This window comes from Mustela erminea, chromosome 18, assembly GCF_009829155.1.
Source record: "Mustela erminea isolate mMusErm1 chromosome 18, mMusErm1.Pri, whole genome shotgun sequence".
Classification (NCBI taxonomy): Eukaryota; Metazoa; Chordata; class Mammalia; order Carnivora; family Mustelidae; genus Mustela; species Mustela erminea.
The window spans coordinates 44,101,524-44,129,214 of record NC_045631.1 but is presented as its reverse complement, the minus strand read 5'-3'; the positions used below and the strand labels follow the sequence as shown (position 1 = coordinate 44,129,214).

The 27,691-nt window shown below is 51.7% G+C and overlaps 1 protein-coding gene across 5 annotated transcripts; it reads left to right on the top strand.

The window, feature by feature from the left end:
* The first annotated feature begins 34 nt into the window (after positions 1-34).
* On the top strand, positions 35-27,691 carry DCAKD (dephospho-CoA kinase domain containing). 5 transcript variants are annotated; one of them, XM_032322801.1, is made up of 6 exons: positions 7,613-8,508; positions 13,483-13,702; positions 19,226-19,453; positions 19,831-20,034; positions 23,407-23,494; positions 26,470-27,691. In XM_032322801.1, the coding sequence occupies exons 3-6, from the start codon at positions 19,342-19,344 to the stop codon at positions 26,759-26,761; spliced, it is 696 nt and encodes a 231-aa protein (XP_032178692.1). In that variant the 5' UTR covers positions 7,613-8,508; positions 13,483-13,702; positions 19,226-19,341; the 3' UTR covers positions 26,762-27,691. The 5 variants fall into 5 exon arrangements, with proteins under 5 accessions (XP_032178691.1, XP_032178687.1, XP_032178689.1 ...); XM_032322800.1 differs by lacking the exons at positions 7,613-8,508; positions 13,483-13,702 and adding an exon at positions 35-174; XM_032322796.1 differs by lacking the exons at positions 7,613-8,508; positions 13,483-13,702 and adding an exon at positions 7,122-7,254.

The following is a 27,691-nucleotide window of genomic DNA, read 5'->3' as shown; positions in this document are numbered from 1 at the left end:
CGAAGCTCCGCGACCGGGCGGCGCGTGGCATACTGGGAATTGTAGTTCGATGCTTGCTTAGGGTTTTGGGATGAGGCGCCAAAATCCAAGGTTTGACCTCAGCCTGCCCTTGCCAGTGCCTGGGCCACGGGTGAGCCGTTATTGGCTGCCGTTAAGGACCGTTACCATCACCGGGTAAGTAATGAGGCCTGAGGCCTGTGGGTGCTTCCCATCGGGAGCCCGAATGCGTAGGGCCTTCTTGCAGAGCCTTGGTTGTAAGAAGCCAGATTGGTTCCTGGCCCCCTTTCCTCCCTCGGGACTCCAGGCGGCCTCGGTCGTCAGGAGTTCGAGGCCTTTTGAGAGACGGGGGATGCGGTGTGTGGAGGAGTGATCCTGAGCTAGGAGACCTGACTGCTTAGTTCGGCTTTGCCGCTTCTTGGCCTCCAGCAACTGCTCTCCACGAAGCTCACACCGTTCCTAGGATTCTCCACATGCACTTTTTAATGAGCACTTATATGTCAGAGTCTAGGGTAAGGCTTTTCGTATATCTCATTTAATCCTCTCAACAAACCGAGAAGATGCGTTGTTGTATTATCCCCCTTCGGCACAGACGAAGAAATGTGGCCCAGATTGCTTGGTAAACCGCTCAGTCACAAAGCAAGTAAGTGCCAAAATCAGTGTACAAATTTGGATCTGTCGGCCCTTCGGCCCTCTGAATTCTCTATCACTACAAAAGTTCCATTGTCTGCTTGAAAATAAGTTATTAGAAAGTAATGGTGACGTCTCAATCTAGTTTTAGCATTGACTCAATGCTTCAGTCCCTTGGGTCTCACCCCAGTGTTTTTGAGTAATTGCATCTGAGGCTTGAGGCCAACCCCTGAAGACATGGTTCCCATTTCTAGGGATTTCCCGTTCAGGTTGGATTGTGGGTTGTACGGGAAGGACATGTTCTTATCCTCAGAGAGCTCCATGGCCAGAAAAAGGAATGATCTTTGCCACTGGGAAACTCTCAACGTGGAAAGAGGGAGAAAGTGGGAAGAAACACTCATATGACTCAGGGAGACAAAACAAAATAGAGCTAAATATTGTTAGTTCTTCGTTTTTCTCAGTGGCAGGCACAGAAGTAAATGTGATCCCAGGGGCACCTGGGCGGCTCAGTGGGTTAAAGCCTCTGCCTTCCGCTCAGGTAGTGATCCCAGGGTCCTGGGATCGAGCCCCACATCGGCCTCTCTCTCTGCCTGTCTCTCTGCCTACTTGTGATCTCTGTCAAATAAATAAATAAAATCTTAAAAAAAAAATGTGATCCCAAACAGCAGATAATCCCCACTCATTTATATCGGACTTTAGAAGGGAAGGACATCCACTCAGACTGAGCGCTGTCAGCCACACTCATCTCTCTAGGACCAAGACTGCTGTCCGTATGATTTATTCTATGCAGCTGCAGGCCAGAGGAAGACGCCAGAGATAATGATAAAGCCGCCGTATATGTATGTGTTAGATGGATTTGATTTCTAAATGTTTGGCTTGTAGGTCATGTGACCTTGTAAAGTAGGTAGGGAAGGGGACTTGAGAAAATTGAGCTTGCCACAAAACAACCACCACCACCTCACAATGATACTTAGTAGCAGAACCAGAATCCCGCATCTGGTATTCTAATTCCCAACCCTGTATTTTCTTTTCTCATAGATAAGCAGAGGTTGAACAAAAGCTAATGAAACATGACCAGGGCAGAGTGATTACAGGGTCCATTGTGAAATCCTGCCGTTCTTGTGGTTCAGAGCTTAAGAAAGGCACTGCCTTGTATTTTACTCCAAACTGAGCAGTTTTTGCTCAGTGGAGAGCCTTTCTGGGAGGTAGACGGGCAATGTGACTGTCATGTCCAAGCTCAGAATGTAAGTCCCAGTCCAGAGTTCTGGAATCCAGCACCTCTGAGAATTTCAGAGTTCAAAGGTACCTGAAAGGCAGTTATTCCCCCTCTGCTAGGATCTTTCAAATTAGAATGCTCACTTAGATTTTGTAGAATCTGTTATTTCTCTGTAATAAAATGTGTTATATTTTTAAAAGAAATTGAGTGTATGTGTTCCTTTTTTTAAAATGACTACTGAAAACTTGAATATTGCCACGTGTGATTTTGGAATGTAAGTTTACTTTTGAGTTTATTAATCACGTTGGGACAGTTTCCTAAATTGGGTTTGCGGATAGTGTCTTGGAATTCAAGAGTTCTCATATTTGTTCCTCCCCGTTACCCCCTCTGCCCCTTTAACAGAGAGCCTTCTACTTTCAGACAGTTCTTATTGATAGAAGTTGGCCAAGTTCAGCCTTCTGGAGTTAAATGGAAGCTTATGATCCTGTGTCTCTCTACATAATTATTACATATTCTTCCATTAATATCTGGTTCCCTGAAATTCTTTTTTCCAAGGTAAACTTTCTCAGCTTCCTGAGTGCCTCATCACATTAAAATAGCAGGATTTTCCCACCTAGCCCTGCTGGCTCTTTCTATCCTCCCCATTCTGGCAGAAACACTCTACAAAGGCAGGGAGGTACAGCAGAGCCCAAAGGGTGGCTGAGGAATGGGCCTGTGAAACCCTGCAGATTCTAGAGTTTACTCCTACTGTGGATACCTCTGCTATCCCTTCACAGTTGTTACTGGAGACAGAAGACTACAGTGATTAAGAGAACATACTTCAGAGTCTAACTCTCTGGGTTCTAAGTTCTAAAAAATAAAAAAAAATTTATTTTTTATTAACATATAATGTATTATTAGCCCCAGGGGTACAGGTCTGTGACTCTACCGCTGCCTGATGAGTGACCTTAGGCAAGTCACTTTACCTCTCTGAGCCTCAATGTCCTCACTTATGAGACGATGCAGGCAAAAGTTAGTGAAGTGAAGTGTCTGAGACAGTCAGTATCTACTAAATCATTATATCTCTTCCCAGGAAGTCAGCATTCCCTGTGATGATCAAAGGAAAACTTTCTCACGATGTCCATCACAGATCAAGGCCCTTGCTGTATTCCCAGCTTATCAGAGATCTATTTCTTCTAATGGGCCTAGGAAAGCATGAACCAGGTTGTGGTTCATTTTTCCAACACCTTGGGGGCACTCACCATACGCCAGGCTCCACAGCAGGAACTAGAGAATGAGGGATAGAACAACACAGTCGTTCACTCCACACGTTGGTAGCTACACAGACCGACTGTTACGGTACAGTGTGTGAAAGAGTGGGAACATCAAATGCAGCTCAGCCTGGGGGCACCCTTAGCCTGGGGAAAGAGGTTCTGGAAGAAAAGATGGCTGAGCTGAGTTTTCAAAGGGGAGCCAGACAAATGGGGCAGGGGGTAGGGGCGAGTCCAGCTGACTGAGAGTGGGTGCTCTTTGAGGTCCCACAGCAAGAATTATATGAGCATTTTGGAGACTGAGACGAGAGGCAGGAGTCAGACCAGGAAGGGATGTGGAGGCCATGCTGAGGGGTCGGACTCTATCCTGAGGACTCTTGAAAGCTGCTGAAAGATTTTTAGCTGGAGAGAGAGAGGATGAAAATTTTTAATTTTTTTAATTTTTAATTTTTTATTAACATATAATGTATTATTTGCCCCAGGGGTACAGGTCTGTGAATCGTCAGGCTTACACACTTCACAGCACTCACCATAGCACATACCCTCCCCAGTGTCCATAACCCAACCACCCTCTCCCTCCCCGCCTCCACCCAGCAACCCTCAGTTTGTTTTGTGAGATTAAGAGTCTCTTATGGTTTGTCTCCCTCCCGATCCCATCTTGTGTCACTTTTTTCCTTCCCTACTCCCCAAATCCGTCACATTGTCTCTGAAATGAGGATGAAATTTTTGTCATGAAAAGATCATACTAGGGCAGCAGCCTGGCTGTCCTAAGGAAGAGAGTTTTTCTCTGAGGAACAGGGCTAGTGTGCTCAGTTGTGAATAAGGTGATCTTGGGCAGCTTCCTGTCTCCCCTGGATCTCACTTTCAGGAAGGGTACCCTTCCTTCCTATGATAGCTCCTGACACATGGGTCTGGAATGCAGTGGGTCCAGCCTTCTGTGGCTTAAATCTGTGGGATTTAAAGTGTGCCAGCCATTCCCTGCTCAGTGAAGTTGGGAAAACCAGGTGCAATTTGAAAAAATAACAAGGCCTGATTGGGTATGATTAAATGAGCTGGAGAGATAAGTTAACTGAAGTTTGGGGTGGGGCGGGGGGGTGCAGATCTTTGGGTCACCATTGTTAGAAAGGAGAAAAGCAGACTTTGAACTTGGCCTTGGAGGCAACTGAATTGCCAGATCCTCGGTTATAATTTCTGGGGGCCATGTGGACCTACCCCTGAGCTGGCTCACAGGTGTGGTTTTACTTTTTTGTTTGTGCGGTTGTACAGTTTGCAACCATTTTCTCCTGTGTTCCATGAAGGCAGGGAATTTGTTGGATTTTCCTGTATCCTTTGGGCCAGCACAGAGTGGGCCCTCAATATTTGTTGGATTACTTAATGTGTGAATGAATGGTGAGAAGGAAGGGTTAAAGGCTTCAGGTGTGGAAACATTACAGGGAAAGGGCAGAGGCAGGAACAGGCAGTATGGTGACCCATTGTGTTTGTATAGTGTTTATTGCTCACAGAATGTGCTAGCATACTGTTTCTTTGATCCCCACCATCAACTGTCTCGCCTGACACTGTGCAATGAACAGGGCAGGTGTTACTCCCATTTTACCATGAGAAAACAAGTTCAGTGATGAGTCTGAAGTTTCAGTGCTACTTAGTCTGAATTTAGACTTGAACCTGGTGTTTTAACACTAAGTCTGGTGCAAATAACTATATCACTTTTTTTCTTGGCCTTCCCCAAGGGAGAACATATGGTGAGACATATGTCTAGAGGGGTGATCGGGGCCAGGTCACAGAGGCCCTAAGTTTCAGGGTAAAAAGTTTGGACTTTATCTTTCACCTGGTGACAACCTATGGGAGGTTGTTTTTTTTCCCCCTGAAGCTGTTTAATAAAGGATAAATATTAATGGTATTTGTAAAGTGCGGTATAGATTTAATTGCATATTAATATTTATTTAAAATAAACATACGGAAAGTTAGTTTAATTTTAAGAACCAAGAGTCAAAAGACCAAGGAGTCAAAAGAGTCATCCCTCTCGGACTCAGAGGGTGGTTCATTAAACAACTTGAAGCAGCACCATATTCCGTGTATCGTGCTTAATGCTGAGGACACAGAGGTGACTGAGATGCAGGTCATTGTCAGGATGAAGTGAGACCATGTAAGCAGCTAAAGCCAGTTTATTATTGCTATCCTGAATAAAAGAGAATATGTGTTGGAATCGAGAAAGCCCTTAATGGCATCAGCTCCAAACCACCAAGGCAGAACTTCAGTTCCAAGGATGTACTTGGGTTGAGGGCCCTGTGGCATCCTTCAGCCTTTCCTCTGGGATCATCCCAGCAGAGATGCAGAGCAGAGTTGCAGCTCCTATAGGCCCATTGGACCACAAGGATGCCTACTTAAAAGACAAGGCCCCAGAAAAAAAAGACAAGTCCCCGGCCTGTACACTAGTGCTCCCAATACCGTAAGACGGTGTCTGGGAAAAGCAGGATCATCTGCAGGGGTTTCCTAACAATATGCCCCAAGAAGAGGTTGCTAATTTGAGAGAGGGGAAGGTGTATTCCTATCCCTGTCATTGCCATGGCAGCCACGGTTGGGAGTTGTGTATCCCTCTGATGTGGACAGGAGTAGGGACAAGGTTCAGAACCACAAAGCTAGGTTATCTGTAAATTGTTTGATGCAAAAAGGAAACAGGACTGTTAGATCTGGCCTTATGGAATGGGAATTGGAATTGGTCTTCATGATCCCGCAGGTTAGAAGTAGAGGAGATATTGTATTATCTAAGGAAAAACTTTCTTACTGTCAGGACTGGACTTCAAATTTGGACAGCATGAAGCTCTCTTGAAAAACAGTTCCCGGGGCACCTGGGTGGTTCAGTGGTTAAGCCTCTGCCTTTGGCTCAGGTCATGATCCCAGGGTCCTGGGACTGAGCCCTGCCATCAGGCTCTCTGCTCTGGGGGAAGCCTGCTTCTCCCTCTCCCACTCCCCCTGCTTGTGTTCCCTCTCTCACTGTGTTTCTCTGTCAAATAAATAAAATCTTTTTAAAAAAATAGTAAAGTAAAACAGTTCCCTGAAACTGGGCATGGCAAAGCTTAGATGCCAGATGTAGAGGAGATTCAAATGCTGGATTGGTGTTTGGACCAAATGGGCCCTTTGATGATGAAATGCAAGCCTATTTATTGGGTGATGGCAGCCAGTGGTGTTGACATGAAAAGGAAAGGCTTCAGGGACTGGAGTGGTCAGAGAAAGATGTTGAATTACTTCTTCAATGTATCTGATCCCTACTGTGCTAGGCACTGTTCCAGGCACTGGGGATATTCCTGGTGAAGAAAGACAAGATTCCTACCTTAACGGCGCCTGGGTGGCTCAGTGGGTTAAGCCTCTGCTTTCGGCTCAGGTCACGATCTCAGGGTTCTGGGATGGAGCCCATGGGGCTCTCTGCTCAGCAGGGAGCCTGCTTCCTTCTCTCTCTCTGCCAGCCTCTACTTGTGATCTCCGTCAAATAAATAAAATCTTAAAAAAAATAAAAATAAAAAGCAGAAAGCAGAGGTATTTAGGGAGAGGGCAAGGAAGCAGGGTAAGGACCACCTGCTATATATGTGGCACCGTTAGGTGTTATGTATTTCTCATGCTTTCAACAAACAGCCTAGTGGCCATTTATCCCCACTTTTAATAGCGGAGACGGGGTGAGAGGCCAAGTGACTTGCTGGGCTTGCCCAGACAGAATGAGCTCTACAGCCAACTGACACTGTAAGAGAGCAAACGGATTAACTTCCGAGAAATTCAGCTGTGAAAATTCAAGGAGCTGATGCCTACACAGTGCTCTTAGGACCTGTTGGGCTGGAGGCGCTCAGTTACCTGCCGTAGCCATTGCCAGGGGCCGCACAGCTGGAGGTGGCTGAAGCCTGAGTTTGAAGCTAGGACTTTACGGGGTTTTTTGTTTGTTTGTCTTTTTTCCCTCGGCGGGGAGGGCTCTGGCTCGGAAGGGGGAACCACCCACGATGACCACCTTTCCCAGCGCAGAGGACCGCGCGGCTTCCCGCCCACGCTTCCCGCCGGCCGGACGTCCGGTCCACGTGCGCGCGCTCCCGAGGCCCCGCCCGCCCGCCGGGAGCCACCCAGTAAGCGCCGCAGAGATTGGGCGAGCGGCGGCGGCCCAGACAGGGTCAGAGGCGTCGGGTACGTAGCGCGCCGCGCGGGCGCGTGGAAACGGCCCGGCGCACGGTGGGGGGAGTGGAACGGACGGTGGCGCCCGGGAGGTTGGCGCCCCGAGACTGCTCGGTCCCAGAGAGCTGGGTCCACCCCCGGGGCGCCGCGTCGCGGCGTTGGGCCTGGCTCTGGGGCGCTCCGAAGCCCGTCCGAGGCGCACCGGTGGCTCTGCGCGGTGGTACGGGCAGTGCGCGCCTTGTTTTACAAAGCTCGGCTACAGTGTGTTGAGCAGATACTATGTAGCAGCCCCTGCGTCGAACGCTTTGGCGTCCCTGGCTCATTGCCTTGACAGCAGCCCTGCTACGCAAGGTGTTGTTTCCCCTGTTTTACAGCTGTGGAAATGGACAAAGGTTTACGGCTAGAATTGCGGCAGAAACTGTGGGTTCAAACGCAGGTTCAGTCCAAAGCCGCTATGGTTCAGAACTTTGTGGTCAGGTCTGTTTTATTTTTGTATGCAGCGTCTGCCCTTTCCAGTTTTATGAAGCTGCGTACCTTTCCAGCTCCCAGTTTGCTCATCTGTTACCCATCTCGTAGGGTAGATTAAAAGGGTACTGCTGTTTGGCTGAGTGATCATCTCCGTCTTTCAGACAGGGCTTGGCCTCCACTTTCCTTTTTCCCAGGAGGCTGGACTGGTTATCGCGTTTTAGGGAAGACCGCCCCCCCCCCCCACCTCCCACCAGGCCTGGGTGACAGCATTGAGATTCCCACTCACTCTCTAGTAAAGAGGCGCCCTGGCCCCAACTTTTCTTCCTTCCCCAGGTTCCCAAATGGAGACATTGACACCTCTGTCATTGAGTTTGCCTATGAAGTTTTATTTCTCCCTTAATTATGGGAAAATTTATCACCTGAGTGAACATTGACATTAAGTCCTAATTCTAAAGATGGGGAAATTGAAGGCTTTGAATATAGGCTTTCGGGGATGGGGAGTGTTTGCCGGGGCGGGGAGCGGGGAGAGTGGTGGCTAATATTTACCAGAATAAATCAGATGGATTTGGCTGGATGCGGACCTAGGTCTTGGGCAATACTAGAGCTCTTGACTGATGAATAGAAAGTAGACAGGCCGGTTGGGGTGGTTTTGTCTTCGAAGGGCCATAAATTCCCACCGGATCCTCTTAGGTCTTGTGCAAGGTCTGAATCTGTCCTTCTGAGTAATACATTTAAAGAGTTCAGATCCTTTCTTGGTGCCTTGCCTTAGGAGAAAATAGGGCTGGTAACTGAAGGCAGGTAAGCAGTGAACTTTGGTTTGTTTTCAAAACTATCCACGGGCATGTTTTTAGATAGTTAAAAATTTTCTCTGATATTTGCAAAGGTTATGATTTCAGGTAATTGTAAATATTAGACACTTTAAAAATGAAACTCTTATATCAGGCATGTAAATCTGCAATGGAATTTCAATACCATAGTGATTTGATTTCTCTTATCCTTTAAAAAAATTACAAACCAGTTTAACCTTTGAAATTTTGCATTGCTATTGTTCCTCCAACTTCTATTTCTACCTAATTTCCTCCCCAGAATTTTTTTCTAGTAATACATTTTATGCTCGAAAGCCTTTCATTTGTCGTCCTACTTATCTGCAACAAACAACAAAAAAATTAAAACTAAAACATTGTGAAAATTGTCTTGTGGTCATAATATTAAATAATTTCTCCTGGATTGAGTTTTTATCATTGTAAAACATATAGTTGATCAAAACACCTGTTTTTGATCAATTGTTAAACGTAAGTTTAATTTGAAATGCTTTTCTTAATATGTTAAGTGGAACTTTTAACAGTTCATGTGTGTATTTAAAGTTCATGTATGTTTGCTAGAATGAGCAGAGCTTTAATTTGTGACGAGTAGCGCTGAAAAAGTTGGTTCATATAAGTACGTAGGACTTGAAGGCATTTTGTTGTGGTAACATTACTCAGTTCCTTGAACATCCTCTGAGTTATGGGCCCAAAAACCCCACAGTGATCTGTCATTAAAATCAATTATTTATTTATTTTTAAAGACCCTATTTATTTATTTTTTTTTGACAGAGACACAGCAAGAGAGGGAACAGAAGCAGGGGGAGTGGGAGAAGGAGAAGCAGGCTCCCCGCTGAGGAAGGAACCCGATATGGGGCTTGATCCCTGGACCCTGGGATCATGACCTGAGCCCAAGGCAGATGCCTAATGACTGAGCCAACCCACGCGCCCCTGAAATCAATTATTAATGACCTTCTAGTACACAGTTCTTTCAGGTCCCACTTGAACCTTATTCAAAGATTTGGACGCCACCTGACTCAGCAGAAGCATTGGTTACACAGTCACTGTAGGCAGGCACGTCGTCAGCATGAACACTGATGGTTCCAAGTGCCCCTTGGTGGTGCCAGGGGAATTTTGCACTAGGGACAGTACACCTTAGTAAGAGTTTGGCCTGGGTGGGTAGTTGTGCCTTTCTTTGAAACCTGGGAGATGGGGCAGGGTAAAGGGAGACCTGGGAAAGGAGAGGATGGAGGCATGTTCCAAAGCTGGTCTGTTCCCATTGGTAGAGGCTGTGGGCATTGAGTGGGAAATGTATTCCTCCTACACTGTGCCTCTGTGCCCCTTGGAAGATCTTTAAGCATTCCCCAGGCGTCCTGGATCTACCATGCACAAATATCTTCTTTTTTTTTCTTTTTGAGATTTTATTTATTTGCCAGAGAGACAGCGAGAGAGGGAACACAAGCAGGGTGAGTGGGAGAAGAAGAAGCAGGTTTCCCGGTGAGCAGGGAGCCCGATGGAGGGCTCCATCCCAGGACCCCAGGATCACGACCTGAGCCGAAGGCAGACACTTAACGACTGAGTCACCCAGGCGCGCCACGAATATCTGACTTCTTTTAGCTTTAATTTCCTCACCTTTAGAATGGGCATAAACCAAAGAACTGACTTCACTGGGTAGTTTTACTGATCAGACGGGATGAGGGACATCCCTGGCACATGGACGATGCTCAGATCGTGGGTGACTACTCTTTTTTTTTTTTTTTTTAAAGATTTTATTTATTTATTCATGAGAACCAGAGGCTGAGGGAGAAGCAGGCTCCCCGTGGAGCAAGAAGCCCAATGTGGAACTCGATCCCACCTGGGATCACAAACTGAGCTGAAGACAGACACTTAATTAATTAACCCACTGAGCCACCCAGGCACCCCCACTCTTTTTTTTTTTTAAGATTTTATTTATTTTAGAGAGAGTGTGCAAGTGCTTGTGTGAGCGGGGGTGCAGTGGGGGATAGAGGGGAAGAAGGAAAGAGCCCCAAGCAGACTCTGTAGAGTGCACTGAGCTGCAAGCACAACACCCCCCACATGCGAGCGCGCGCACGCGCACACACACACACACACACACACACACACACATGGGGCTCCATCCCTCAACTCTGCACCCATGACCCCAGCCAAAACCCAGAGTCAGCTGGCCACTTAACCGGCCGAGCCGCCCCAGCAGCTATTTCTTATACTCTAGTGTCCCCTGTCCTGGAAACCTCGCTTTCCTAGCCACTCTCTGCCTCAGTTTCCTCATCTGTGAGTCCAAGATATTGTCATCCCAGAAAGGTAGGAGGGGGAAGTGACGTGGAAAAGGTTTTGTGGTTCTCATGGTAGGTTTTCTGAAGCAGATATGCTGTTATTTTAAAATAGTTAATTTTGAGGGTTGCCTGGGTGGCTCAGTTGGCTGAACGTCTGACTTCAGTTCAGGTCATGATCTCAGGGTCCTGGGATTGAGCCCCTGTTGAGCTCCCTGCTGTTAAGCCCTTCATCAAGCTCTGTGCTCAGCAGGAAGTCTACTTCTCCCTCCCATCCCCTTTTGCACATTCCCTCTCTCTCAAATAAAATCTTTAAAAATAATAAAAACTAAAATAGTTAATATGAAGTTCCTGCTTACCTATGAGCTGGACATTTTTCTGCATGCTTTGTGTATTCATTCAACGGATGTTTTTGAGGGCCTTCTACTTGTCAGGCCCTGTTTTCAGTCCCTTGGATACAGTAGTGCCCAGATTCTGGGGCGACGCATATTACAGTAGATGAACACGTGGATACGTAATGTGTCATGTAGTGATAAGTTGGTAAGTGCTATGAAGAAAAGTGGAACCGTGAGGAGACTAGAGAGTGAAATGAGGGTGCTATCTTACACATTCGGGACAGCCTCTGATAGGGTGATGGTTGGACGGAGGAGGGTGTATAGCCATGCAGCCCTATGGGGGAAGAGCTTTCCGTGTGGAAGGACCAGCATATCCACAGACCCAAGGTGGGAGTACACTTGACACAGTCAAGGAGCAGCAAGGCGACCAGTGTGCCTGGAGGGCTGAGATTAAGGGGGAGAGTGGTAGGAGGTGCTGGGAACAGAGTTGCCTGCGTCCATTGTGGAGCCCCTGTAGGACCCTGTAAGGACTTGGCTTGTGCTCTACATGAGAGAGGAACCATTGGAGGGTTTTGAGCAGAGGCGTGAAATGATTGGACTTGCATTTTTTTTTAAGATTTTATTTATTTATTTGACAGAGATCACAAGTAGGCAGAGAGGCAGGCAGACAGAGAGAGGAGGAAGCAGGCTCCCTGCTGAGCAGAGAGCCTGATGCGGGACTCGATCCCAGGACCCTGAGATCATGACCCGAGCCGAAGGCAGCGGCTTAACCCACTGAGCCACCCAGGCGCCCTGATTTGCATTTTTAAAGGCTCGCACTGGCTGCTGTATCACGAGCAGACAGTTGGGGATCAAGGGTGACAGCAAGAAAGCTCAGATGCTACTGCAAATCCAGGAGCAAGACTGGTGGTGGAAGGACTGAGCCGGATCTCCCTGGGCTGTGAAGGTAGCTGGGAGCACAGCCAGCAGGGGGCGCTAGTGGGTGGGATGAAGATTGTGAGCGAGGAGCCAGGAGGACACCAAAGTTTTTGGCTTGAGCAACTGAGAGGGTGAAGATGCCCTTTGGGGAAGTGAAGTAGCTTGCAATGACTGTGACGTGTCACACACTGCGTGGGGGAAGAGGAGGTGACTGTGATACGTGTCACCTCATTCAATCCTGACAAAACCCATGAGTCGTCATTATTAATCACATTTTTGTATGCAAGGAACGAAGCCACAATGCTAAAGTCGCGCAAGGCCACACAGCTGGTTAAGGACAGAGCTGAGGTCCCAGCTGAGCCCTCTGTAACTCTGAAGCCTCTGAGAGCTGGCATTCCCTGTGATCCTTCTAGCCTGAGCACCGGCATAGTAGTCCAGTGCAAACAGCCTCCCTGGTGACCCGTAAACACTCCCGAACTGATGGGTTATGCTTGGAGAGTGCTTGAGAAGAGTGACTTGTTCCCTCCCCTTCCCTTGCTGTTGGCAGGGGAGAAGGGAGACGGCCAATACCTTCTCTTGTGGCTCCCTCCAGGTAATTGGCAGCTTGGAGGAGGTAGTGACTTAATAGGCCTAGCAGACGAGAACTTGGACTGAGGTTTAAACCGCAGCCTCTCCCCAGTAATGAAAGATTAGGAGGGGGGAAACCATAGATAAAAATAGCACTTATTAGTTAACTGGAAAACAATATATTTTTGCAGCCACTGGTTCCACGAGAAAATAATTGGGTCCCAAGGCAGGGAATGACTCCTTTTCATGAATGATTATATTGATCATTGGAGCAAAATGGATACATCCCCTCTGGAAAGCAGTTCGAAGGAGAAGCGTCTGGCAGGTCAGGCATGTCCAGTGAGAAATCCTGGGAGGCTGCAGGAGGAGGAGGAAAGGAGGCTGCAAGCTAATGAGGGAGCCAGGTCCTGGCCCCTGGCACAGGCAGGTAGGGGCTGTTGATTGGGAGATGCAAAGCAACAGAACCTGCTTCCATGGTAAGTCCTGAGAGCTCTCCCCAGGGAGGAAAGAGTGTCCATTCAGGTATCAGTTTCTTATTCTGTTTAACCCAGGGGGTGTTTTGTTTGTTTCCTCCCCGCCCCCAACCCAGAGGGATATACTGTCCTCAGGCAACATGTTCCCATGGAAAGGGGAGCAGGCTGGGAAGTTGGTTCCAGCCTCCCCCTTGCCACTGACAGGAGATGTGACCCCAAGGTTTTTCTGTCCCCTTCCGTAGTATGGGCTTATTCAGTTCATTCTATAAAAAGCTTTCAAACACTTTCTCAGAACTAATAGGGAACATTGGTGAGTGCTAGGCAGAAGTGTATGCCAGGCACTTAGAATGAAACACTCGATATGTATGAAGTCTTCTACTCTTCACAGTGACTCAGGGTAGGTGCCATTAGCTCCATTTCACGGATGAAGAAACTGAGTCAACGGAAGTCTAAGTAACTTGACCTGTATCACTCACCTGGTACGTGATGGATACTGGATGCTATGTTAGATGCCGGAGACAAAGCATTGGAAAGGGCATGGCTCATGGCCGAGTGGAGCTTATCTTATTTAACATGATGAAACAATCACACAACCATGATGGGTACAGGTAAGGAAAAGAGGCACAGAGAGGTCAGGGGCCTGATTTGAGTGGGGGGATGGACAAGGCTGCTCTGAATGGAGCTGTGATGTGATGTGCCTTCTTGCTGCTTTCAGGTCCTCACTTAGACCTCCTGGGGCCTGATTTAAGACGATGACCGCCCCCAGGGTGCCTCAGCGGCCCAGTCGCTTAAATGTCTGACTCTTAGTTTCAGCTCAGGGCATGATCTCAGGGTCCTGAGATCAAGCCCTGAGTTGGGCTCTGTGCTTAGCACGGAGCCTGCTGGAGATTCTCTGCCTCTCCCACTGCCCCTTCCCACCCACTGGTGTGCATGCTCTCTCTCTCTCTCTCTCTCTCTCTAATAATTAAGTGAAATCTTAAAAAAAAAAAAATGACCCTCGTTGCTCTTGATATGCTCCCCACCAACATCATACATATTTTAAGTATATTGTTTCTGCCCTTGCCCGCCCCCCCCCCAACCTCCCACAGTAGACTGAGAGGCTTTGCTTGGAGGGCGCAGGCCCTCTTGTCTTGAGCAGGGCCTGGTTCCTGATTGGCTGAAGAAATGAATGCAGAATAAACCCAGGGGAGTTAGCTGGGAATTGAGCCGGGTGGCAGGGGAACAGAGACTGAATATTCAGGGACAGAAAGCAGGAGTGCAAGGCATGGATCAGGTTCCTTGACTGAGGGGTGAGGGGGGCAGAGGGGTCGAAGGTGGGCAGGTTACATGGGGGCCCAGAGGCTTCTGTGAGAGTCTAGGAGGATAGGAGGAGAGGGAAGAAGGCAAAGCAGGTTTTAAGCAGGAGAGTGACGGGATCGGAGGTCCACTTGAAGCCATGACCTTGGGCATCTTGAGAGAAGCCAGACAGGAGTTGGAGGGGGTCACTGCAAAGGTCTAGGTGCAGGGGATGGGACTTAGGTTTGGAGGGTGGGCCTAGTGGAGTCGGGACTAGGACAGACAGCAAGGGGCGGCAGGGTTTTGTGTCTGGAGACCCATGAAGCAGCCTACTCTCATTTTTCCGTGTGAGACACCAGCAGAGAAGATTTCAAGAGAGACTTTTTTTAAGAAGAATTTATTTGACAGAGAGAAATCACAAGTAAGCAGAGAGACAGGCAGGGAGGGGGAAGCAGGCTCCCTGCTGAGCAGAGAGCCGGATGCAGGGCTTGATCCCAGAACCCTGAGATCAAGACCTGAGCCAAAGGCAGAGGCTTAACCCTCTGAGCCACCCAGGCGCCCTGAAAGATTTTATTTAAGTAATCTCTACACCCACCATGGGGCTCAGACTCACAACCCCGAGACCGAGTCGCACATTCCACTGACCGATCCAGCCAGGCGTCCCAAGACTAGTCTTCCTTGAATGCTTTTTCTTTGTCTTCTCTGGGCTGTTGGGGCCCAAGAGGTGAAAAATGAAAGGCGGTTTAGGGCAACTCCCAAGATGGAACCCCCCCCCCCCGCCATTTACAGTACACAGCGAAATTCGCTCCTCAATTCACAAGACTACAGACCCCACCTCTGTGACTCAAGTCCCGACCCCCCCCCTTTTTTTTTTTAAGATTTTATTTATTTATTTGACAGACAGAGATCACAAATAGGCAGAGAAGCAGGCAGAGAGAGGAGGAAGCAGGTTCCCTGCTGAGCAGAGAACCCGATGCAGGGCTCCATCCCAGGACCCTGAGATCATGACCTGAGCCAAAGGCAGAGGCTTTAACCCACTGAGCGACCCGGGTGCCCCAACCGAGCCTTTTCTTTACACCCTGCTGTCTTTCCCCCAGACAGGGAGAATGAGGAAGAAAGGACTTGGATGTGGCTCCCCTGGGCTTGGAGGTCCGCCTTGGCCGATGCAGCCAGGCCTGGGATCCTTTCCCGGAATCCAGCTCCCATTTCTCTGGTGCGGGGCACTTGCTTTCTCTGTTACCATGGGACTTGGTGTCTCCTTCCTCCTCCGGCCAAGTGGCTCTGGGAACAGCTTTTGGTATTGGGGAGGAGGATTCCCGGGCCACCAGCGGCCTCATCACTCATTGGTCCCCCAGGCGAACATCTCCTGACAGCTCTGGGAAGTGCCACACCACAGAAGGGAGGAAGAAAGCCCCAGTGAGCATCAGGCCCTTGCTCACAGGTGTGGAGACGGAGGGCCAGACGAGGGGAAGGGGCAGGCATTTGGGGGATCAGCTTTTTGTCATTTATGGAGTGCTCTCCATCCTGGGCCGGGCCGATGAGGAGGCTCCCACTGTCACACAGAATGCAGAGAGACTGGGACCCGGGCTTCCTGACTTACGGTCTATAACCTTCCATTTTATTTTTTTATTATTTTTAAAAAGCTTTTATTTATTTGACACAGAGCGAGCACAAGTAGGGGGAGCAGCAGGCAGAGGGAGAGCGAGAAGCAGGCTTCCCGCTGAGCAGAGAGCCTGATGAAGGGCTCCATCCCAGGACCCTGGGATCACGACCTGAGCCGGAGGCAGATGACTGAGCCACCCACCCAGGTGCCCCTAACCTTCCATTGTAGCAGCGGTTCTCATGCCGCACTGGCTGGGACTATAGGGTGGAACTTCTCTGAAGTTTCGTAGGGAATTCAGATCAGGGCCAGGTTGCGGAGTTGCCGTGACGTTCCCATCGCTTGCGTGTACATGGCGGTGGAATGAGGGGAAACAAGGAGATTCTGAACAAGGACTTCTGTGCCAGAGCAGGAGTGGGGTCGGGCACAGGTTACCAGAGGGGGTCGCTTCTCCGTGGGTCTCCCTGGGGAGGAACTGGGGACGGGTTCCTCAGCCTTCTTTTCCTCCTTGCTAAGCCATGAGGGTCTGTGGGCTCTTCTCTCGCTCACTGCAGCTCCCTCCCTGGGCTGGTCCGTGAGCAGGCCTGTGAGTGGGTCTGCACATGCACAAACACACACACACGCCCAGGCCCCGGGTGAGTACCGTGTGATTACTCTGGCTCCCCTGTGGCTGCTCTGTTCTTGGCTGCTTTCATTTGTTACTGTCTCTTCCTCCAGTTTTCCCGGGGGGCAAGACCTAAAAGTTTTCCTCTGGCTACCCAAGAGGTCCCCGATGCGGAGCTGCGACGCACAGAGGCGCTCTGCCCGCGGTGAGCGGAGGAGTGAGTTGGGCACGGCTTGTTGGATGGGAACAGCTGTTTTTTGTCCAGCCCCTTTCAGCCGGGGGGCCCACGGCCTCCCAGGGCATGTGCTCCTCCATCCCCTTGGCCTTCCTGACAGAGGCCAAGCAGCTGTTGGTCTGTTTCCACAGATGGTCGTAGAAAGCGCAGAGAAGGGAAGCTACTCATTAAGTTACCCCAAGAGGCTGGGACAGAGCGGAGCCTGGAGTTGACATCCATGCTCCAGTGGCTGCTGTAAGACCTCACCCCCTGTTCTGCAGAGGGAAAACACCAGTATGATCATCTAGAAATCATTTTTCTTGGGCTCTGAATTGATTTGCCTATAGCCATAGTCATCGTCCTTATTTTCTCTTAAAGATAAATTAATTTTTCATTTCCTGAATCTGTTAAGGCAGGAGTCTAGACTCAGAGGTGGGAGCCCTGAATTCATCTCAGGCTCCGCTCAGAGCTGTGGCCCTGGGTAAGTGCCTTCCTCTCTCTGGTCCGTCATTTCACTGTAAACAAAGAGGCAGAGTCGATTCCAAGCCTGGGACACAGCAGAGCTATCTCATCACTAGACTTTCCGATTCAGCATGTCTCGGGAGGGGTCCTGGTCCTGTGAAGGGACAAGAGCTGAGGTCACAGGCTCTGCTGGGCCCCCTCAGCCAAGTCTGGCCAAGTTGGGTGTCCAGGTGACAGTGGCTTGCTTTCAGCAGGGAGGGGCCAGGGCCCAGTGGCGAACTGGCCCTTGCCCCTTCCCTCTGCCGCTGTGTCTTCTCAAGTTCCGCTCGCATTCTTCCAGACTGGTCTTCTGCAGAGGAGAAGCAAGCTGACAGCTTTAGGGACAACAGGACAGAGCTGGGATTACAAAGCAGTTGCTGGATTTTTCCATTTCAAAGCTTCAGCTGAGTGAACAAAAGAAAAAAATTTTTTTGACAACAGAACCCTATCCGTAAGTCCTCTCTGTGACAGCTTGGGAGAGACCACCTGGGGGCCGCTCCTGGTCACAGAGGTTAAGGAGAAATGCTTCGCAAATGGTTCAATGACTGAGTTAGGCCTCTCCATTTGGATGACGACTCTCATGGGCATTCTCGTCTCTCCTCTGCTGGCTGCCCTGGGAGAGCGAGCCTGGGCAAATTTTAAACTTCTGGGTTGGTGGTTTTTCTTCACCACCCACACCCGAGCTGACGCCTCCCCCTTGTCACTTGGTGCGTCCTCAGGGGAGGCAAACTCATTTCGGTATAAGCTCAAGCAAAGTGTAATTAGGACAGTAAATCTGCCCTTAAAAAATAATAATAATAAAAAAAATAAAGTCCCATGACAGATTTCAAGGTCCTGGAAAAGTGATTTGATGCTGACGGAGGGATAGGGGAGACTGGCCTTCAATTTTATTTCTTCCAGCCTGGGAGCAAAGTCCGAGACATGGTAACCCTGAACCCTGTTTACTCCAGAAAATACAACGTTACTTTAAAAAAGTCTTTTGTGAGATAGTCTGAGGCTATAAGAACGGGCACGTCACTTCACAAATGTCTGTTTTAGTCTCTGTGCCTCGCGGTGACTTGGGCGTCCGCCTTCTATCCTACGTCTCTGTCCTCACTTCCTCCCCTGGACATTCCCCGTGGAAATGACAGTGTCCTGAGGGCTTCCAGTGCATTTTCTCATTTGGTCTGCAAACAGCCTTAGGAGATAGGTTCTATCACCCCCGTTTTATGGATGAGAACACTGAGGTTCCGAGAGACAGGTGACTTGTCCAGGGTCTCACGGCATCCTAAGTACATGGAGAAATGGGCTCCGAAGAGGCCCCCGAGCCAGCTCAGGGTTCCCTCCCGCAGGCTGTCATCCTTCCCTCGCAGTCCTCTGACCCTCAGGCCTCCCGGCCCCCGAGCCATCGCTTCCTCCAAGCTCCCCATCTGAACCACTTCCGGTTGAGGAGGGAGATTTCTTCTCGGACACCCAGACAGTGCTGGTGCTGGGGGGTGGGCAGGCAGGACCATCTTCCCTGGGAGCCTCAGGGTCCCAGACTATAAAGTGAAGGCCAGAAGGGGCGCTCTGTGGGCATCTGGAAAGTGCTTTGGATTCCCCACAGAGGGACAGGTGTCCCCTTCCGAAGCAAAATTTGCCTGCAGTAGGGTACTGCTGCTTCCAGAAAGCACTCTGCTTAACAGCACCTGACATTCTTCTGCTTACTCAGCATTTTGGTTGCTAAATTTGCACCATGTTGGTTTGTCTTGTTTATGAATGCTTTCTAAAGACTACTGTAGGCCCGTCCTGAAAGAGTTATCTTCTCTCTTAGGATGGATCCAGAGTTACCCAAGCTCAGAACAACACTCTGCCTGGGCAGGCCACATCTCCCTTCCACTCCTTTGCCTACCCGCCCCCTCAACCCCCCGGGCTGGGTCTTCAGGCTCAACACTCATCAGGCCCACTGTTGTCCCCAGGCAGGTCCTTCTGGCATTCCTGGGACGGGGCATCCCAACCAGCCAAGCGTGCCCTACTCCGGTGATTCCTTGACTCCTGGTTCGGCATTCTCACGGGCCTCCTGTCTCCTGGGAAGATGTTCCTGGTGGGCCTCACGGGAGGCATTGCCTCGGGCAAGAGCTCTGTGATCCAGGTGTTCCAGCAGCTGGGCTGTGCGGTGATTGATGTTGATGTCATCGCCCGCCATGGTGAGTTGAGAGGGGCAGGCAGCAGGACCCTGCACAGCAGCTCCCCTATACCCCTTTCTGCCATCGTGTCTCCCTTTTTTCTAAGTCCTTTCAAGGCCTTGGAGGATGGCAAGGCTTTCCCATCGGCCGTGATCTGATTTCCTATTCCCTGCCCCCCCATGTCCCCGTCCCTCCGCTTCACCTCACCCTGTGACCCACTCGAGGGGTTCCATGCACTCTGCTCTCCTTTGCAACTCCTTTCCCTCCTCTCTTTTGGTTTTTGCTCCGAATATAAGAAGCACCCGTGGGTTCCCCCATCCTTTGGCCTCTAGTCCTTTGGGAACCTCCGGCTGGCCTGGAGGCTCTAGAGAGTGACCCAGCCCCCACCTCACGCACAGTGGTCCAGCCAGGATACCCCGCCCACCGGCGCATCGTGGAAGCCTTTGGCACCGAGGTCTTGCTGGAGAACGGTGACATCAATCGCAAAGTCCTGGGGGACCTGATCTTTAACCAGCCCGACCGGCGGCATCTGCTCAACACCATCACGCACCCCGAGATCCGCAAGGAAATGATGAAGGAGACCTTCAAGTATTTCCTCCGAGGTAAGACCCAGGGTGTGGGACAGGGGTAAGGCAGAGCCCTCTTCTTCCGGGGCCAGGGCCCTCCTCCTCTGTGGAGAGGTTGGCCAGGGAGAACGGGAGCTGGCTGGTCTTTGCACCCTCCACGCAGAGCCCCACGCAGCCCCCGAGGAAAGGCACACATGTTCCTCAGCATTTAAAGAGGTTGACAATTGAGTGAGAAGAGACACTTGAGGCTTTTGAGCTGTGATCCCCAGGAAGTTAAGTTGATTTTTCTAGCAGGGTTGGGAGTAATAACAGCTGACAAATGGTGGAGTCTGGAGACCTGAGTTTCAATCCTGGCCTCATAGCTTCTAGCTGCGTGACTTTGTCAAATGAACCAGCCCCTCCCCTGCACAGTGAGGTTAATAATGCCAACCTCGAGAAGCTATTCGGGGGGACTGGGTCCACATCAGTAACCATCAATTGCCACATGGTATGAACCGTGGTCGGAGTCAGATTTGGTGCTTGTCAGGCTGCCTGGGAAAGTAAGCTTGCAGACTGGACCCTGGGGAGGGCCCCGAATGGCCAGGGCAGGGACAGGGTGATGGGGGGGTGGGAGGGTCCTACACAGAGGCTAGTCCTTTGGGATGAGGGCTCAGTGGAGAGAGTTAGCTTGGCGTGTGCTGGGACTGAAAGAAGGGACAGTGAAAAGCCAGGGTCTGCGCTCAGCTGGCAAGAACCTTCTGGAGCTTGGCAGCCTTTCTCAAGCTCTAGCTCCAGTGCCAGCCCTGTTCTTAGGAGGGTTTTGGGCCAGGGTGACCTGATCAGGTGCAGGGTGGGGTCAGTCACCAGCAGTGGAGAAGGAGCAGAGGACAGTGGCTTCAGATCAGGCGGGAGGCTGGCCTGGGGTCCCTGCAGATCCACCTGCCAGCCTCTGGCATAAATGGCTACCAGCCCGGGTGTCGGAATGGAAAGCCTGGCTGCTTCTCTCCCCATCACCAGTCACAGTGCTGAGACTTTGTTCCTGGAGGGTATGGGGGAGCCTTCTAGGTTTTCTCATGGCTGTGATCCTGACCTTATTCTCAAAGTTCTCATGTGGAGTGGGGAACCTCTCCCTACCCCATCTTCCTCTGGCCTGCACCTCCCTTCAGAAGGAAAGAGAGGACTTGACAGACGTCCATGGTGTCAACCTCCCCCAGCCCCATCCCCTTTCCCCTGCTCTGGCCGAGGCCAGAGAAGGCTCAAGGCATCCTCCCTGCTGAACTGTCTTGCTTTGCGTCTCAGAACCTTGCTGCACACCTCCCTCCCTCTCTCCTTCCTCAAGGAGAGTCTCTGGACTCTTTTTGCCTTTGTCCTGCGTCTTGTCTCTGCACGAGGACCCCTCCCGGCCCCTACCCAGGAGCAAAGCCTTCTGTCTCTCCATGATGCCCTTTCCACGTTCGCTCCCCGGCCAGTTGCAAGTACATCTGTAGGGTTTGGAGGCGGTGCGGCGGCTCTCCCCTTCTGAAATCAAGCAGCGGATAATGTCACCCGCTCCAGAGTTCTCCTGCTGTGTCATCCACCCCGCCTCCCCTCTCCCCAACCACCACCACTCAAATAAAAGCCAGAAAGCTCTTTTCAGCTCGATAAGGTGAAAAATGGGGACGACAGCTGTGGCTTCCACAGTCCCAGTTTTTCCCTGATGAGTATAACAAATACAACTGTCAAAGTTGGTATAATCAAACGTCAGATAAGATCACCAGCTGCTGGGGAGGTCTCTGTGTAGGCAGACGGATGTCTTCATAGAGTCAGGATAGTTTGCAGAGCTTATCAAGCAGGAGGGATGCGACAGCTGAATAGCCCTTTGCCGGTGAACCAAAGAGCTGGCCACAAGCTCCCGAGAGGGGCCGAGGAGAAAGGACAGTGTGGGGACAGGGACGGGTGGGGGCAGAGCAGGAACGGGAGATAAGAGGCCCAGAGAGGGTCTGGTCTTGGCTTCTGCTCTGAGCTGGGAGGGGAGAGGGGGAGCGGGAACTGTGGGCCCCCCACTTCTTCCAGGGAATGGTAGTAATAATAATCATCATTTATGGAGCACTTGGGTGAGGTGCTGAGTGGTTTCCAAGCCTTCGCTCATTTGATCCTTACCGCCTTCCTGGGAGGGAAATAACCTTCACACAGATGAGGTTTGTTCAGGGTCCCAAAATCATATGGTGGGAAAGGGGGGGGCGTGCTGCAAACCCAGGTGTGTCATCAGAGCCCATTCTCCTAACCCCCTTGTTCAACTCAAGATTTTTCTTGGGCTTCCCAAGCAGCAGATCCTGGGGACCAGGAGCCCCAGTGGATTGGGTCGTCCACCCTGTCTCGTGTGTGTGTTTGGCTCTGTGGTTGGAAGTGTTTGTGGGGTGGGGGGGGGATACCATGCAAGCCAGGCGGGCATCTCTGGGCAGAGGCAGTGCCCAGCCCTTTCCCTCACAGCTCCTGGACCCCTGCCAGCTTTTTACACACGCACTGGCCCAAAGAGAACTAGGGGTGTGGAGACCGTGGTGTTTGGGAGATGGGCAGCCCAGGTACACGTCCTGTCACCATGGGTGAGGGTACCGCCCTTGACTGGCCTTGGCTTGTATCCGGAGGGCCAGCCATGTGACTTATATTTTCTTAGTCATAATCACCCACCACAACAAGACCAATCCGTGCAGTCCTTGGCTGGAGGCCCGCCTCCAACGTGGAGAAGTCACCTCTTCCTTCCTGGGGCTGCTGCCACTGCCCCTGGTATGAATCTCATGAAGTGTTGGTAGAGATAGCCATGCAGGACTCTTCTTCAACAGGGAGTCACACTTCTGGTTTTTTTTGTGGGTGTTTTTTTGTTTGTTTTTTTTAAGCAAAGATGAGTGAAGAAGGGGCAGAAAGGGCCCAGTTCCTCCCGGAAACTCTCCGGTCTCCTCCAACTCTGTGTTATTTCCTTGCTCATAAATAACAACCGTTTAGGTTCAAGATCAAGGTGAACTCAACCCTTAGTGCCTGCCCTGCTCTCTTCACCAGCTTTGCCTCCCATGGTGCAAGGCGTCCACGGCCAGAGCAGTAGAACATCGCTGCCCCTGATGCTTTGCTGTCCCCCATTCCTGGAACCCTCACCTCCAAACACTCAAGTTCAAGTATCAGAAGCCCTACCTGCATTTCAAGGCCAGTACAATGCCATCCCTCCTGCAAGGTCTTTCCTGATCCTCTTAGGCAGGAACGACCTCTGCAGCATTCTGTTCTGCTTGGCATTGGCACTGGCAAGCGTTCAGGTTATGCCTACCCATATAGGGTCTCCCCCTTTGCTAGGGAGCTCTCGATGGTAGGGGCCAGTGGCTTCTACTCCATCCCCTAGCCTGACACACCATCCTTAGTGTTTGCTTGCAGAATTGAACTGTGGGCTTCCTGGCTTCTCCCCAGGATACCGCTATGTGATTCTGGACATCCCCCTGCTGTTTGAGACCAAGAAGCTGCTCAAGTACATGAAGCACACCGTGGTGGTGTACTGGTGAGTGTGTGTCACATGGCCTGGCCTGACCAAGGCTGGAGAGGTGGGCCCCTGGAGTAAAGCATCTACCTGCAGAATGGCCCACATCCCTTTGCCCTTACCCCACAGGGCCACCAGGAGGCCCTGGGGATTTGGGTGGCTGTGCCCAGAACCTATAGGAACGACTTCTGTATCTGACCGAGCTATTTCCCCAAGTAGGTGCCAAGCGAAGGCCCCCAGGCGTCTCTAGTTGCTTGGGAGGGGCTCCCCCTGCTGGCTCTCGGGGGCACTTCAGCCCAGATGCCCTGAGCTGCCATGTTCTTAATCCCTGGAGCCCTTTTCCCTCCTCACCTTTCCGGACAGCTCCTACATTTACTCCTTCACTCAGTTTACCTTTCAGCATGAGGTATTTAGGGCAGGAGCTGATCCTTCTGAATTACAGAAGAGAAACTCGAGGGGGGAGTTACTTGGGGGGTTGTCCAGGGTCCATCCCGCCCCTCCCGCCCCAGGCAGCCCCTATGAACGGACGTGTGCCAGGGGCGAACTGTCCAGAGTCCCACTAAGGAGGGGGCTTTGTTCTCAGAATCCCTCAGGACACGACGCAAACCAGAATCCGGGTTTGGCAAACAGAGCCAGATCAAACCGCCAGCGAAAATGAGTCACAGTCCCAGTGGGAGTGAGTGTAGATGAGGCTGTAGGATGTGTCCGCCTCCCAGAAACTTCCTGGATGCCACCCACGAGTACCGCACACACAGAGGTGGGCACTCGGCTCTGTGGGTATTTTGGGCCCAGGGCGGCTCTCCAGAGACGGGTGCGTGGGAGGCTCCCAGCGCCTCCGGAGCAAGGCCCGGAGTGCTCACGCCCTGAGCTTCGCCCTGCCCGCCCCCACAGCTGCCCACCGTGGGCTGCCACAGAGGGCCCGGTCTCAGGCATCCTCACGACCCCTCCCCACCCTCAGCCCCCAGCCCGTGTCTCCCGTGGAAACCCACAGCCTCTCCGGCTTCTTTATTCCCTGTCTGTGAGAGGCTGTCAGCGAAGGCCAAGCACACTCCATGAAGAATTTGCCTTGGAGTCTTAATACAACTGGAACTTTGCATCAGAGGATTAAAAAATGGGAGGGGGGCCGGGGAATCTTCCAGCAGAGGTGAGAACACTGGTTCTATCCGCAGTCAGTCGCCAGATGACCCCACGCCCACCTGCCTTGCCGCACTTTCCTTCTGGTTCGGTCTGTTTGCTAAGAGCAGAGGGAGCTGTGGCTCCGGGGGGGATGCGTTGGGTTCCCTGGATAGGGCCGGAGATCCTGCCGGGGCCACTCACCAGCCGGAGGCGCGTTTGCTGGAATCCCAGGTGCTGTTCACGCCCCACTTTCAGGCTCGAGAGAGAAGCCAGAGACCTGGGAATGAGTGATTATTTGCTTTTCATTACGGGGATCTACATGGTACAAAACCAAAGATCCCCTCATGGATTTCTTCAACTATCCAAGTATCCCCGGCGTGTCTGAAATAATAGGGGGCATTTACCAAATCTATGTAATACTAAAATGGGATTGTTCACATTTTTGAGAAACTGGCCAGTCGCAGAGTAAGGGTTTGGGTAAAAATCCTCTTCCCACAAATAGTTTCAGTCCTTGAACTGAGCATATGGGCCTCTCTCTGAGCCTCAGGAAGGGCTGTGAGGGACCTCTGCCTTCACGTTCCAGAAAGCCCTCCAGGCTAGGCCACACGTTCTGAAGGCTGTGTCCTCCCAGGTGGCTCTAAGCCACCTCTGTTCACCCAGATTTCCCCAGCCGCAGGCTCACAGCGTCCCTAAGAGGCAGCCCTTGTTTTTAGCCAGGCAGGAACCGGCTCCATGATCTTGTCAGGACACTGTCCCCGTAACAAAGGAAATCAGAAGTCCAATTTACTTTTTAAGGCTAGTATAGATACCATTCTCCTTCAAAGTCTTCACGGATCGGCCAGCCAGAAATGATTTTCTGGAGCATTCTGGTCTGAACGGCATTAGAATTGACCAGTGTCAGGTTGTGTCTGTCCTTGGAAGGTGTGTCTTCACATCCCTGGAGGCCCTCTGGTCTAGGCCACACCTAAAAGGAGACCAAGCAGTAGTGGTCAGATTCTCTCATCTTGCCTCGGGGAGAGCTCAGGCCTAGCGGCTCAGCAGACAGCCCCCAGACAGCGGAGCCTGCTCTCTCTTGTTACCCCTGAGGGCTCAGGTAGCCATGGAGCTAGAGGGAGCTTAGAGATGACTCCCTTCCAAAGGACAGTCTGGCAGGTCCTGTGTAGCCACAGGCAAGACAGGAAGTTTCCTGAGGAAGGGCCTAGCTGGTAATGTCAGAGTGGGCAAAAGACATACTCTCCGAATTTCCTTTGGAGTCGGGGGACTGGCGGTGTTTAGCTTTGTCTGTGATGCTTCTTCCTGTCCCAAGGATCAGATCCAGCTCTCAAGTCCTTGCTACACGGGGAAGCACCTTGGGGCTGGCTGGTCCCCCTGGGTCAGTGGCGTCAAGCCTGGCAGGCACTCTCTTGGCTCTCGGTGTCCAGGGGAGGGGGTGAGGAGGCAAGGAGAGGGGTCCCTGTGGTAGCTCAGGAAGCTGTGTTGGATGCAGCAGGCCCAAGCCCCAGGGGAACTACAGGAAGCGACCGGCTGGCAGGCACAGGCCTGCCAGTAAAGGTCAGCCATCCAGGGACTCAGGATGTAGCTGTCGCCAGATGACCAGATCTTCCCAGCTTATAACTGGGAAATCGCAGGCCTAGTGGCAAGGCAGAGAGCCCCCAGATGGGGGAGAGAGCCGCTGCAGCCCTTCCCCCTCCTGTTGACACCAATCCACCCGGAGCCCATCAGAGCCCATCAGCGCTGCTGCAAATGCCATGAGGCCCCTGAAAGAGATTGCAGGGGAGGGGCTGCCCACCCCCCACCCCACCCCCGCCCACCGTGGCTTGCTGGTGGGAGGGAGGCTGGGGCCTACAGTGCCTGAGCAGCCCTCCCACCCCTGCCCTCAGTGACCGGGACACGCAGCTGGCGCGGCTGATGCATCGGAATAGCCTGAGCCGGGAGGACGCGGAGGCCCGGATCGAGGCCCAGCTGCCCCTGAAGGATAAGGTCCGCATGGCCCGCCATGTCCTAGACAACTCGGGGGAGTGGAGCGTCACCAAACGCCAGGTCGTCCTCCTGCACGCGGAGCTGGAGCGCTCCTTGGAGTACCTGCCGCTGAGGCTCGGAGTCCTGACAGGTCTCGTGGGCCTTGCCGGCCTCCTCTACCTGCTCACCCACTACCTCCTGCCTTCCCCCTAGCCAGGCCCTCCTGATGCCGGAAGCCCCAAGCCTTGATCTCTCAGAGTCCGGAGCAGGTGGCAAATGCATCTTGTTTCCTCCCAAGCCCGTCAACACACACACACACACACACACACACACACACACGCACTGAATCTGGGCAGAGCCTGGCACAGGGCCCCCCTTCTTTGGAGTACATCGGACCTGAGGCAGAGAAACAGCCCTGTCAGGGGATACCCCTTCCCACCTTCCTAAGGGCCCCTCCCTCTGGAGCCCCCCACGGAATGGTGTCTGCCATGGGGCTTGAAAGCAATGGTGGGAAGCTGTTGTGAAATGCTTGGGGGTGCAGGCAAGGAACACTGTCTCTGTGGCCATGAGCACCCCTCTCCAGGCACATGCCCTGTCATGACCAAAACCTGCGTCCTGGACCTGGGACATAACTGTGGTCCAACAGGATTCTCCCCTAGTGTGGAGCCCTTGGCCCGGATGCAGTGAGGGCTCCTTTGCTGGTAATGCTGTGGCAGAGCCTCTTGGGGGATGACCCCCCCGGCCCACCTTGGCATTTCTCCAGCGTTCCCCACACACGCTCCCCAGCTGCCTCCTGTTGGCCTCCCACGCCTTGTTCTCCTTGCGCTAAACTCTCAGTAGTCCACACGCACGAGGCTGTTTCCTGCCTCTGTGCCTTCGCTGTGCTGTGCCCTCACCTAGAATACCTTTTGTTTTTCTATAGCTGGATAACTCCCAGCTCAAGCACCATCTGGAGCCCCAGGCTGTGTCGGTTGCTGTGGGACAGCCCCCCCCCCCCAGCCGCCGTGTTTTACTTTATTGGTCCCTCCTACTAGACTGTCAGCTGTTCGAGGGCCACGTCTGTGTCTTGTTCATCTCCGTGCTTCTGGTACAGATCCTGACTCGCCATTGGTGCTTAATAAAATAGAGCGTGTTGATCTGAAA

Coding starts and splice junctions, on each gene's coding strand:
- DCAKD (XM_032322800.1), top strand. CDS start 19,342: ATGTTCCTGGTGGGCCTCACGGGAGGCATTGCCTCGGGCAAGAGCTCT. Junction 19,454..19,830: donor TGATGTCATCGCCCGCCATG/GTGAGTTGAGAG, acceptor CCTCACGCACAG/TGGTCCAGCCAGGATACCCC. Junction 23,495..26,469: donor CACACCGTGGTGGTGTACTG/GTGAGTGTGTGT, acceptor CCCTGCCCTCAG/TGACCGGGACACGCAGCTGG.